This window comes from Dermacentor variabilis, chromosome 3 (genome assembly GCF_050947875.1).
Source record: "Dermacentor variabilis isolate Ectoservices chromosome 3, ASM5094787v1, whole genome shotgun sequence".
Lineage (NCBI taxonomy): Eukaryota > Metazoa > Arthropoda > Arachnida > Ixodida > Ixodidae > Dermacentor > Dermacentor variabilis.
Genome location: NC_134570.1, coordinates 108,891,874 through 108,906,365, shown reverse-complemented (window position 1 = coordinate 108,906,365; position 14,492 = coordinate 108,891,874). Strand labels below are relative to the sequence as shown.

The window sequence follows — 14,492 nt, the reverse complement described above, 5'->3', positions numbered from 1 at the left end:
ATGAGCAGAATGCCGCATTTCTGCAACCTGCAGCCACAGCACAGCACTTGTGCTCGCAACTAAAACGTAGTAGGTAATTTTTCTACTGGATGCACGAAGGCGCACACAAATAATACATTATTTGACGTAACCTTACTTCCACAAGTTGTAGATGTAGTATACTTAGTAGTTATTCCACAAAAATCGTCGCAGACCTAAAACAACTGCACTGCGAAATGTGTGCGGTAAGACTACTATGATCACACAGCATGCGCAACTTCGACAGCATTGCGTGCTAAGCATGAAACGAAGAACAGAAATATATCAGAATCATGGCATCAAGGCAATGGTTGTAAAAATATAGCACGTCCCATTCATAAAGTAAACCTAATTATTATTCTAACACTGATTTGAGGTTTCATATGAGAACATGACAATTTTTTTATTTTTAACCTAATGTGGCACATCGTCATTTTTTTGTTACTATAATTATATTATAAGAAGTTATATTAGAGGTAAAAGAACCACGATACATCCTAATACCTGAATCATAAATGCACAAACATAACACAGACTCATGCATTTACTTCAAGATAATTTTCCAAGAATTCAGAAAATACTTATTTTGACAATACAAAAAAAAAAACACAACACACTGCTGAATCAGCAATCTGTTATCTTTTTTTCTTAGTGTCAAAATAAGTGTCAGATATTTCCAAAAGGTATGAGCCAAATGGCTCAGCTGGGAACTATCATGCTTCAAGACACTTGACACTTTACCTGTTACACCACAAATAATTGCCTATAGCCTGTTCCACATGGCACAATTTTTCCTGCGCTTTTGCACTTGCCAACTTGCAGGCGCGACAAACGTGCCCTCGGCCACTTCGTGCATGCAATTTTTTTATGTTCGCAGGCATTGAACTGCTCTGCAAAATGGCACATGTGGTTTGTATGGGGAACCAAGAGCAACGCGGCTTGTCAGACACGTTACTATGGTCTTACAGCTCATTTTCTGTTTTGAGAGTCACATGAATTCAAGCACAAGAACCGTTTCGAGAGAGCGGCTTCTAGTTTGTTTTTCTTTGCTTTTACTGAAGCGAACAAGAGAGAAAGACAAGAAGGTTAGCCAGTGTAGACTGGCTGGCTACCCTGTGCTGGGCTAAGGGTGTAACGGGAATTAAAGATGACAAAAAGAAACACACAAGTTTTCACTGAACTATACTGAATAAGTCTGCAAGAATGATTCAGTCTTGCACTAGGTGCTCACAAATGGGAAAATCACAGCCACAGTGATCAGTGAAAGTGAAAATGACAAAATTTCAGCATGTGAAACGGGCATTACTGTATACCCGTTCACGTTGCATTTGCGATTTTGCAGAGATGCTCAGCACCTCCAACCACCAAAAGGTGCATTTACGAAGTGGCCAACAGCACATTTGCCACATCTCCAAATTTGAGAGTGCAAACTTACAAGCAAAGTCACGCCACATAAAACCAGGTTATCCTTGATACACATCTCGCCTATGCTAGGCAGTATCTTAGATACTCTTTGCGTATCTTGTATCTGTATCATGATATGTCTAAGACGTGCATTAATATGTGTATTTTCGATACATGAAAAAATGTATCGTGTATCTTACGATACAAGATACTGCTCGAGCAATCACCTTGCAAAGCTATAAACGTTGGCTGAACTGCACTTCTCGAGCTGATTGATACCGCTGCCACTAAGCTACCCAAATTTCCCCAGGCAGTGAATTTTCCTTGTCTGACCTTAGCAGGTAATTTGACAATACTTCATGTCTAAATGTCATAGCTATTAGCCGTGCTGCCTGTATTGTGTTTCTATGTATTCACTGTGATTGTGTGATACGTAACCACCTTTACATTTTACTTAGATATATCTTTCTTTTTTTTTAGCACACCCTTAAATTTCTTACTGCTGCAAATCACCAGACAATTGGAGCTAGAAGTGGCAGTAGTGTGAATAGCGGCAGTATACTGCGACGCTGTGTGTCACTACAATACGTATGAACTGTTTTTGGGATGCGCAAGTTTTCTCATGGAAGAAAAATTGTAGTTTTCTCATGGAAGAAAAATTGTAAAAGGATTACATGTTCAAGAATACATCGCAAACGAACACTTTACGCCAGCAGATAAGTAGAATATGAAAGGTTATTGCAGCTTTAAGTGCTCTCTGTATAAATTATGCGCCACAAAAAGTGTCGCTACCAGCGTTGTTGCTTCTGTACCGGTTATCCAGTATTGTGCAAATGGTACTACGTTTGCGGACAAGTTAAAACTACACAGCGGTATTTGCGCCATGGTGCAGAAGCTTCTTATTGACGTTCTTGTAATTAGATGGCGACACACTAGCTGGTCGGCAAGCAGAGCAGCAATTCACATCAATTACAAAAGCGACAAGCAAAACCCCTGACAGCACAGTGCATAAAGTGCTTTCATGTTAAGCAGCTAAAGCAACTCCAATAAATTGTTTCGGAATGAAAATATTATTCTTTGAGCAAGAAATACAAATATTTTGAGACACTAACAGACATTTCATTCAAATGAAACAAGGGTCGTCGGAGTTAAGAAATTTCCAAGCAAACAGTTTTGAGCATACTTGTTTTCTGCTACATTATATAGATCTATAATAAGAAACTTGCAAATGCATCAAAGTATCTTAAGATACAAATGGAAAGTATCGTATCAGATAAAATAACTGCGGTAGTATCTTGTATCGGTATCTGAAATACATGTTGCTCGAGTAACTTGTATCACATCATGATACAATTGCAATGTTTGCCCTGCTCTGCTTCTCCGATCCTTTTCTTGTAGAACATGTTTCACAATATACAGGAAGTAGTTAATCCTGGTGAGAATCCCACAGATTGCAGGGTGCCACAGGTTATCTGAGCATTTTACATACAGCTAGCAGCCATTGCAGGTGGAATGTTGCTCTGTAAAGCAGTATTCACATGGCGGAGACATTCTACAGTTTGCTCCACGGTGTGCATCACATGTTGCACACGTCACTACATTTTCTGGCAGCTCACTGACGTAGCCATCCGCGCTGAGGTCGGATGTCTTGCTCGGCCACTACAAACCACCGAAGTAGAGGGCGCCGGAGGAGCCAGATGTAATAGTTGTTCATTTGCATGCCTGGCAACTTAGCATGCCATTTTTGACATTGCTTTACATTCTCATTTTTTGCCTGCTTGTGTACGCTGCATCTCTGCTGTGCTGTAAATAAGCCAGCAGTCGGCCAGCTGTAGGCTCAAGAGCGTTGCGTCGCTGTCAAAGCTGCATTTACAGAAAATGGGACGCTTCTGCATTTTAGGTTTCGTGGTTACGCCAAACCCAGAATGCCTGTGCTGCAGCAACCCTACATGTGTGGCAGTTGAATTCTTCTGGTAACACTGATGTCCCTTTGACTTCTGCGCTTCACCTGCGAATGAAGCAGTAGTAGAGTGACCTGCATCACTGCGCAATGTCAAGCGAACCTTGGAGCAGATTTATCCTCCATGTGCCCTGTTAGCAGCCTATGTTATTTATACAACCTCGAGTTCAACAGCGCAGTTCGCAGGGACGTGCCACTAGGAAGCATTGGTGAAGCATATCAATCCACAGTCGCACTCGGTCTGGCTACCAAGTCTTTATGTTCATACAGCAGGCACAGCCTGCCCAATTCTTCAATTACATCCTACAGGATGTAATTGGATGAATACATAACCAGGGCGATGACTCAGGATATTGTGGTAGCATTAGTGGTTTAATTCTGTGCACAGCTCTTCTATTTACATGGCCGGAGTACATCAATGGCCATGGAAAAAATAAAATTTTAATTCAAGCTAAGGTCCAGCATATACAAATAATAAAACACATTTATTCCTCCATATTTGTGTTCAGTTTCGAAAATTACAGTGATAAGAAAGAGCACGATTTTTTTTTTTGCATGAACAGAAAATGTACCTTGTCCATAAAATATTGAAAAGCAAAAAATGAAACGGTCATGACACTACTTATAGTACAATAGACATGAAGCAAACATTTAAAAACTGGGGTACAACAAAGAATATGAGCAATGTAACAAGAGAGTTTCTGGGAATAAATACAGGTGTTGTGAGGCATGACACATTCTATTTAGAAAAACATAATTCCGCGAAAGGTTAAAAAATTTGTAATAACAAGCACGGCAAAGGCCGCCCACACCTCATAACAGTGACCTGCCCATGCCAGTATAGCTCGAAACACATCATTGCGCCGCTATCACCATGAGCACAAAGCTCTATGTTTCAAGGTAAAGCTCCAATATGGACAGCAAGTGTAGAAATGAAGAGCGTCAGCATAAGTTGCACAGGCAGCAAGGCCTCATCATGTCCTCATGCTAGATAGATGATGTCGATCACCAATGCACCAAATGCCCATATTAATTTTAGAGAAGCTTGTTGGTAAGAATTTCATACACCATGCGCCTCCTGAAGTACGGCATGTTCAACTGTTCAAAAGTGATCTTCGCATCTCGTGTAATGTACTCTGCATACTTCAGTGCAAACATGCCACAGTCACTTCCATTCATTTGGTGCGGAATGTCTTTCACAATCTCATAGGTCCACTTGGATAGATCAAGTTCCTTCTGCTTTTTGTCTCTACTTTCTTCCTGGAGGTACTTGCGCAGAGCCTCGAGGCACTCAGGATTTCTGCCGCCCATGGAGTCATAATAACGAATTGTGTTGTGTCGGAAGTCAATGACTGCTAGGCACCAGTGTACGCCCAGATGTACAGGAACAAGAATGAGGTCATGTGCAAAAATATCCACTCGTCGCGTCCAACGCTTGATAGCAGCATAACCACTGGCAAGCAGCTTGGGGTAGAAGAAGGTGTTAAAGGCATACACCGAAGGCAGGCCCGGCTGTGTGCGGCCGCGCTCCATGAGCATGTTCATGTAGAAGTTGATGACCTCATCATTCAGCCAATTCAAACCAGCAAGTGTTTCCATGTCCTTACGCGTCACTGTCAGCTTGAATCCCGTGGCGATCACTTCATCGGCAGGAGTTGGCCTCAGGGCTTTGTCTATAGCCGCTTCCATCTTGGGTGTTAGCTTGGGGAGCACTTCTTTCTTGATCACTTCTGTTTGGACCTCTGTTACAGGAGGCTTTTTTCTCGAATGCAAGGAATAAGTTTTCTCTAGCTGGACTTCTAAACCCTTCTCCTTGGATATTATACATGCCTGAGCAGTTTGGTCCATGTGTGTGAGCTTGTCTTTTAGCTCCTGGAGCCATGCCGGCGAGAAGAAGTGGCTGGAAGGAAGTTCTGGCACTTCAGGCGACGACGTGTGCGCCGTTGATGACGAAGACGCCGACGAGTTCTTTGCTGTAGGAGGATCACGGGCTAACGAAGCTGCCCCGCGAGTTGGCTTGGGAAATGTGGACGCAGGAGTCAGCAAAGGTTTTGAGGACGCCTTAATTTTCGAAGGTGTCAACTGCCTCGTCGAAGAAGACGAGTTCGTAAAAGAGGCAAGGGCTGGCCTATCACCCCGCGGTTTCACAGCCTTCGTCGCATCTGGCGATCGGGATCTCGAAAGAGGCCACTCGGTCTTCGAGAAAGCAACGGTGCTATTGGTGTCAGTGGTACTCATGGACGCATCCTGCAAACTTAGCTTCATATTGCAGTGCGGAGCGGTGCACTGCTGCCGAAGAAGCAACTGGTATTCGCGCTTCTCTTGAAGGCGCATGCAACTGTACGGCGTCGAAGCCAGGTAGCGACCACCATTGCGCACTGGAACCGCGGAATCGGCGTTTGTCGGACTCGATGATCTCTGCATCTCGGGACTCTGAGGCTGGGACCTCTGCGTATGCGCGCTGCCGGCTTTATACAGTGATGAGCTGTGGTTCTCGACGGGCCCGCCAAGCTCCAGCGTTGGCTCGCGGCGCTCAGCCGTCGACAGTAGCGACGCTCTCGACGCAGAACCGGACGAAGATCTGTCGTTCTGGTTCCGCTCCAGAGGCCAGAACGTCATCTGCTCGTGCAGAGGTTGTAACCGCGGCACAACAGGTCGCTGTTGGGGTGGTCCAGGTGCCGTCGGGGTGAGACAACTGACCGCCTGGCCGACGAAGTAGTTTTGCATCGGCTTGCGGATCGCCCAGCGCAGCCAGCTCTCGTGACGATTATCCGCTCTGCCCGGCCCTGCCAGACGAGTGTCGTTCGTGCGAAAGTGCTTGCGTTTGTTCCGGGCCTCGACAATGACATCGTCGTCATCATCATTGTCACCATCCATGCTTTCGTCGCGTTTACGTTTCTCTGAAGCGCGCCGGCGGTCCTCCGGCGGTACGCCGTCCCTGTGAGAAGGTAAAAAGAAACGGAGGAGCTTGGCCTTCAGTCTCGCCAACATTGGTCAGGCCGTCTGGCGAGCCAGTGTGATCCACCAGAAGATAATTAATACTGTATTCTAGTGAACTTATTTTTTATAATCCATCGGAAATACTTGACTTCGATGTGAGCCGCCCAGCGTAAGTTGGCGCAAACAAAAATGGCGGACGGAAACGAGTGCCTCAGCGTTGCTTTCATATGTCCATTTCGTGTCTGACATCAATGGGAGTTTATTTATCGGCCCCCGCAGTGCCGTAGAATAAGGAACCATCGTAGTACTAAAGAAAACTTAATTATCGATGTTTTTATTAACGTACTATCAGTAGAAACGAGAAAATCAATGATCGCGGACCATGCTGTACTTGGCTCAGAGCGAAGTGGGGGCTCACCCAGTACCACTCAACGTTCTTAGAACGTTGGTACCACTAGCCATTGGGTTTCATAAAGTAATTATTGTATGAAACTGTATGCCACTAGCAAGTCACTCACGTTTTATGTTTCACACTAGTATGGTTGATAGAAAAGATGTTGGAAAAACAAATACCTATCTTTGGCTCTTTCAAGCTCTTTTCTTGGTTGGCAGATGGTCGGACCGGAAAACGTTCGTTCACTCGATCATTTCTTTAGTAGCCTACGCGGCACCTCAGAACAGTAAGCAAAATTTTTAGGCCAGCTCCTTGACCATGCCAATTGACGTAACGTTCCTTTGTTCTTTTTCTTTCTTTTTTTACGTTACCGCAACTCTGAATGAGTGCGGAAAAGGAAGAAACAGGAGACGGGGGCCACTGGCACAAACCCAGATCAACAATTAGGCAGCAAACTTCATACAGTCCATTGCAGTACACTCAAACGAGGGAGCGCCTCCTGTTCTTGGTAATATTATTGCTTACGATATCGTGATCGCAGTTCGTTAGCGCCAAACTAGCGGCAAGGGTTATTAGTCGCAGGAACTGGTCAAGTTTACGTTGATGCCCCGCTGGTAAAATAATTTGTTTGAAAGATGTGCGTCTCTGTGCAGTGACGTTGACATCCAATCTTTCTTGTCATTTGCGGCAGTTGTAACCTCGCTGTCTGGTTCTAGGTGTCTTCTGGCTCTGTCTGATTTAGCTTTGTTCAGGCTGTAGCTTTCTCATGGTTGCAGAGGGCTAGAGTACTAGAATAAAGCTAAGTGAGGCGAGCGGCGGTGCCTGCGGGGTCCCGACGGTGCCGCCGGCGAAAAGTACTGTGACGGCGCTGCCATCGAAGTAGATTACGCCGCATCAAGGTCGCGCCGATGAAAACTGCAGGCGATACTTCTCGGAAGGGTCGTTCGTATTATTTCGAGCGCTGGTATATGCAGATATACATATATATATATATATATATATATATATATATATATATATATATATATATATATATATATATATATATTTCATCTGCGTTTCTCAAGACAAACTGATGGAAAACTATATGCGCAAAAATACACACGAGATACACACGCTGCTTGACGAACAAGCAAAATGTTTGTTCTCCAAAGGAACTACCACATGGAAACTGCATAACAAGATAGAATGAAAGCTGACACTGCGCCCGCAATGCACCTGCTGCGTAAATAAATAAAAGTAGAAAGAAAGGCATCTATTCTACGGGCATAAATGCACGTCATGTGTTATTACGAACACTATCTGAGCTAGCTTGCGGCTTGCCGCTTAAAACAAATAAAACATATCTGCCACATATACGGCGCCCTGCTCAGGCTGTTCTCAGATATACGTTGAGTATACTTACAGACAAAAAAAAATGCAGCGCAGGATTTCGTTCATGTTTACTTATTCATTGCGCAACAGAATGCTCATTAATTGGTACGGGGTCCTTTATTATTGCGGTCGAACCTCGTGCGCCGAAAACAGAACCCCACGGGGTGAAAACTAAACCGGGTGCCTCATAACCATATCGTGGTTTTACCATAAAACATAATTTGTCCATTAAAAAAATAATAAAGAAAGAAAGTAGCTGTGTCCTTCGGCTTTTTTCTAGGAGTGTAAACAAAATGAAATTATTCTCGAGGGATGATTTTCCAGAAAAAATAACTGCTTATGCTCATCTTATTTCAAATCTGCATGTAATGCCGTCCTTAACTGTACGTTCGCTCAAATGAGCAGCTAGCTTGCATTATAACTGGCTGCTTTCAGTTATCCGGGGCACTATCATAACGACAATAATCAAGCAATCAAAGGAAAGACCTGCTTCACATACACGTATATATGCATTCATATTTCAGTTGGCACCGCGCTCACAAAGTTGGGGACAAAGACAAGAAATGCGCTGGGCATGCGCTGACTCACAAGTACATTTTTTTTATTAGAAAACACACACACACACACACACACACACACACACACACACACACACACACACATATATATATATATATATATATATATATATATATATATATATATATATATATATATATATATATATATATATATAATAACATTAGCCGAAGAACAGAAAGATACGACACCAAAAAAAAAAACATCGAGCATGAATTATCGCGGTTATCACACGTGCTAGTGAGTCACCTAAACTATAAACGTCACTGGAGATAGGCTTAACCAGCGCCTCCTGTTTAGCCCGCTGTAGGTTGTTCTGCTCAAGCAAGACTAGCGCACTGGAGAGGTTTGTAACGCGCGTCAGAGCAAAGAAACTCTCTGTAATGTCAAGCTTCGAAACTACACAGTTCATGAGTCAACCAGCGTGCTGCCACGAACGCGAGTAGCGACACTGGTTCACCGTAACTTTACCGCAATTGAGCACGCTTTAGAGCTTGATGACATAGACGGCCTCCTAGTAGAACTCACCCCGCACACGCAAGGGCAGCAGCCTCTTCATACTAAACATATATAGCCCGCCAAAAGGCCCTCCGGCACCTCTCATTGCATCAATGCGCAAGGCACTCACGATCAGTGCGGACCACCCCATTCTGATAATAGGAGACTTTAACGCCAACCACTCCAGTTGGGGCTACTGTAAAAACTGTCGTAAAGGCACCTCGCTTTGGACTTTCATGCAGAACGAAGGCTTATCCCTGCTCAACGACATAGATCAACCCACAAGGATCGGAACACGTATTCAACACAACACCAGTCCGGACCTAACCCTCTCAGAACACCTCCCCAACAGTCATTGGACCAACACGCAGCACTCGTTCGGTAGTGATCACTATATACTCAGCACCGATCTCAACCTCGAAACCTTGGCCCCAGTGAGGAAACGACGCCTGGAGGTGGTGGACTGGGACAAAAGTTCCGTCAAATCCGAAGAGACGTCCCAGTCACCATCACAGATCTGGACACCTGGGCCGCTATTTTGTAGGGATGCCTTATGCCTTATTCTATGCTATTCTTATCATCCACCACACACGGCCGCCTGATCCCGTTGATAATGTGGGTAGACCGTCGCTCTGACCACTGGCCAAGCGCGAAAAGCCTGAAAAAGCATAGAATCGGAAAAGGCATCGCTACAAAATACCGGCCCTGGACACAAACCCTCACAAAGGACGTGGCTGGGGCCACAACCACAATCCATAACACCCCAAATGCAGAGACGGCAGATAGTCGCTTTCTACATCTTTGGGAAGCGCATGCCAGCCTTCAAAAAAGGTGGCTCGCTCACAAACGCAATCGGCCACTCAAGCGGCGCATAGCCGCTCTCGTAAAGGAGATTGAAGCACATGCAAGTCAACTGGCACACCAGCAATGGGGCCAGCTGTGCGATCGTATGAGCGGCAACCTCGGCCTCAGAGACACGTGGACATTTCTTCGTTGCTTGCTCGGACCAGGAGGCACAAAAGCAGCGCAAAGGAAAAATGTCAACCGCATTCTGCACAAGCTCCCTCTGCAGGATGACGCCTTGTTAGACGCTCTTAAAGCACATTACCTTACCACAACTCCACCTACCCCACTCCCTACTTACACCGGCGGCCCCAATCCTACACTAGATGAGGACATTTCCAAATGGGAAGTTAAAGCTGCCATACAGAAACTACGCACCACTTCGGCCCCGGGGGTCAACCAAATCCACAACAAGATGCTCAGGAATCTGGACGAGCGCTCCATACAGGCTATAACAGACCTCTTCAACAGGTACTGGCAAGATGGAGCGCTACCAGCACAATGGCACACCCGCATAACCAGCACACCAGCACACCCGCATAACCTTTATACCGAAAGCAGGCAAACCCCTAGATCTAAAAAACCTACGCCCAATCTCCCTCACGTCCTGTCTAGGCAAACTATTCGAACATGTGGTCCTGGAACGCCTACATAACCATATGGACGATCATGACCTACTCCGGGCCCACACGATGATTGGCTTCCGCAGTCACCTGTCCACACAGGACGTTATGTTTCAGCTTTCAGAAGAGGCCCTCCACCCCCGAAATGCAAAATGCACGCGAGCAATACTAGCTTTGAACCTAACCAAAGCCTTTGACAACGTCAACCACTCCGCCATCCTAGAAGCGCTCTCGGCACTAGGAACCGGCCCGTGCACCTTCAAATACATTTCAGCTTTCCTAAGACACCGCACAGCAGAAATCAGCTTCGGATCTCTCTCCTCCCCAACCTTCGCACTCTGCAGCAGAGGCACCCCGCAAGGGTCAGTCCTCTCGCCGCTGCTCTTCAACATAACACTTATTCCCATGGCCAAGGCGTTAAACGCAGTACCTAATACCTCACACTCCTTCTAAGCCGACGACATTACACTATGGACAACCACAGGAAATGCCGGAGCCATAGAAGAAAGATTGCAGTCCGGTGCCGACCTGGTGGCATCGCATGCTGCAACCGTCGGCCTGGCATGCTCCCCTACCAAATTCGAGTTACTCATTCTTCGACCACATAGATGTAGGACGGACCTAGGCCCCCCACCTCCAATAAAACTCACGCTGGACGGCACCCCCATCCCAGAAGTGGAAAAGGTCCGAATCCTAGGCATCCTACTCCAAAGCAACGGCAAGAACACCGCCACGATAACCAAACTCACAAACACCATCCATCAGACAATGCGGCTCATACGACGAATTGCCAACCGACACACACAGGGGCATGAGAGAACATGGCCTCCGTCGCCTAGTTCAAGCATTCGTCGTCAGCCGCATAGTATACCCTCTCCCATAGCTCTTCCTCACGAGAGCAGAAGAAGATAAAATCAACGCCCTGATTCGCCAACCAACACTCTCCGACCTACATACCCCACCCCCGGGGCCACCCCAAAGCTTCTAACAGTGCATCCACTCTCAAAAAACATGCACCCAGTCCACCATCAAGCTCGACGCGCAGCAAGAGCCCAGGCACTACACAAACGTTACAACCAGCACACGGAGGCTGTCTACGTAGATGCCGCGGCATACACCACTCAGCCAGCCTTTGCCATTTGCGCAATCGGTAACAATCTTTCACCTCTAGCAGCTGTATCGGTCCTAACGCACACCTCGCTAGAAGCCGAAGAAGCTGCAATTGCCCTTGCGATCTCCTCAACCACTGCCACACTCGTATTCAGTGACTCAAAAACCGCGATCAGAAACTTTGCAAAAGGACGGACGCATGCCGTCGCCCATAATATTTTCAACTCCTCTCAGCCCCCCACTAGGTCCATTCAACTCATGTGGGTCCCCGCGCACGCGGGCCATCCAGGCAACGAAGCCGCCCATGACACCGCTCGAGCGTACGTCAACCGAGCAGGGCAAGCCGCCGAGCCAGGAAGCGCCCGTGACCGAATGGTCACATACCACGAAATTTCACTCAGAGAGCAACGACTCCACTATCCCCCGCCTCACAAATCACTCACTAAATTAGAGCAGGTGACGTGGCGCCAGCTACAATCACGCACTTTTCTCTCCCCCGCCCTTCCAGCACTAATGCACCCAGGGCTGTTCTCTCCAGAGTGTACCTTATGCGGAGCCCCAAGAGCTGATTTCCATCACATACTGTACATATCCAGCCGCCATCAGAATGGCAACTCACTGACCTCGAGCGATGGGAGGTCGCGGTGTCCAGCTCCGACCCAGCTGTCCAAAAGCAGCTGGTGGGCTGGGCTTCGGAAGTCGCCGGACGTCACCGACTGCTGGCCACTTCACGAGACCAAGGGCCAACCCAGGAATAGCTTAAGATACGGCTCAATATTTATCAAAGTTTATCACCACCACCATGCCTCCTTTTGACGCATCGGTTACTGTCAAGGAGTTACAGTTAGAAGTGTGCGCCGAGAGGTCGGCGCGCCGTTTAAATAGGTATAAATATTTCTTTTTTAAGTAAGTCCTGCTTCGTTTGAGATTTTGTCTTGTTTAATTATTTTGCCTGTCTCAAGCATGGAATCATGTCAGGCAGGGGAGCAATGAATAACACAATACAAACAAAAGTATAACACTGCTCTCCGCGCATCAGCGCAACGTGGGATTCCGAAACTTCTCCAAAAGCGTAATATGGCGCAACGAGAAGAAACAGTGGCGTCGCAACGTCGGAATCGCGGCTTGAGTGTCGCGGGCACTGTAGTTGCGGGTGGAGTCGGCGATACGATACATGTTTGATAGCGGTATCAACGCGAGAGATGCAACTTGTAGCAAGATATAAAGTTCTGGCCCCGATGTGTTTAAGATGCCGGTTGGAAGTTTTCGTATTATTCTGGCCGTTGCGTTCGATGGAGTTTTTCTGCATTTCTACATGCTAAAAAAAAATGCTTACATGTCTACTGCATGTTCGCTGTTTCTTTGTAGCATTCATATCAAAAATTCAATGCAACTGACACCGATAACTGCAATGAACTATAAAACAGCTTCGACGTGCAGGTTAAAAAAGAACTTTTTTTTTCTGAAATAATTGTGCATCCAAGAAATGCCTATATTTCTACTAATCCACACTTCGTTCGTTCAACCTGGTGATGACGAGTTAATAAATTGAGCAAATTTGTTTTCTTCCGCATCATAACATGTCTCCGCTGAAAAAAAAAAAGTTCACCTGCTGCACATAAAAAAGAAGTATTTAGATTTTTTTTCTTCAGGGAAAAGGACGTTATAAGAAAAGTTACATATGCAAAGGGTGATTAATTTTCAAAACAAGTGATTTGACTTATTTATTGTCCAGGCTGGAAGGTGCGTTACAACATCTGCTGATTGATTGACAGCTTAAGAGGAAGCATTAGCTCGGGCCCAACACCGACGCGGCCTATTCAAAAACATGTAAAACGCAAAAACGTTTCTCTGAGATAACCACTGGACCGATTTTAATGAATTGTGTTGCATTCGAGACCGAAATTTAAATTCTAGTGACTGTTGGAAGCGGAATTTCGATTTAGGACCTGAATCTTCTTTAAAAGATTTTCAAAAACTCGCAAGCTGAAGAAAAATATAAGCATGAAGTTCGCGAATTAATAGCTCTGCATCAAGAACAGATCTGTAAACGGCACCCATTAGGTCATTGAAAGCGGACATATCTTACGTGAATGTGTTACGTTGTGTACAATTGTTCTGCAAAAGCTGTATTTCCATATTAGAGTTCTTTTTTAGATTCATGTGTAGCATATCAATTTTGTCCGCTTTAGATGTACTATTATATGCAATTCACAGAATTGTATCGTTTTTCATTGCTGAGTTACAGAGTTGTAAACTTTTGATAGTTTCGTTCTGTGAAAATTTTCGTTTTTGCCAATTTTAATAAAAAACTGACGACCTAAATAAAAAATTCGCAACCAACAGACTCTAGATTTTAAGTTTTTCTTTTAAATGCGACAAACCTCGCCAAATTTGGTGCAGTGGTTGCCGAGAAAAACGAATTCTCATTTTATATGCATATAGAGCGGAGCACCCGAGCTCGGGTGCTAAAGACGGGGATAACCACGGTTTCTCTTGCCGTACGAGACTACTAATGCTCTGAATAGCACGTAGGGACTTAAAGCTGGCTTTGCACGCGAAATTAAGTGTGCGAGGCCGCACAGAACTTATAGGAATTTAAAACAGTTCAATTGACGCGATAAACAGATACCTCATTCATACGGGACACTTTCGATAACGATGAGGCCCAATCATGGTCGATATAGCTAGGAGACGACGCCGATCGTGATCGGGCGAAGCGCGTCTATTTTTTCCGGAAGCGTGAAAT

The 14,492-nt window shown here is 45.5% G+C and overlaps 2 protein-coding genes across 2 annotated transcripts in view; one reads left to right on the top strand and one right to left on the bottom strand.

Moving 5' to 3' along the window:
* Positions 1–14,492, top strand: part of LOC142576168 (uncharacterized) — a 63,964-nt gene that overhangs the window by 6,295 nt on the left and 43,177 nt on the right. The gene's annotated exons all lie outside the window — the stretch shown is intronic.
* On the bottom strand, positions 3,849–6,543 carry LOC142576167 (uncharacterized). The gene has a single exon (XM_075686145.1). It carries the CDS (start codon positions 6,371–6,373, stop codon positions 4,418–4,420), a length of 1,956 nt encoding a protein of 651 aa, XP_075542260.1. The 5' UTR covers positions 6,374–6,543; the 3' UTR covers positions 3,849–4,417.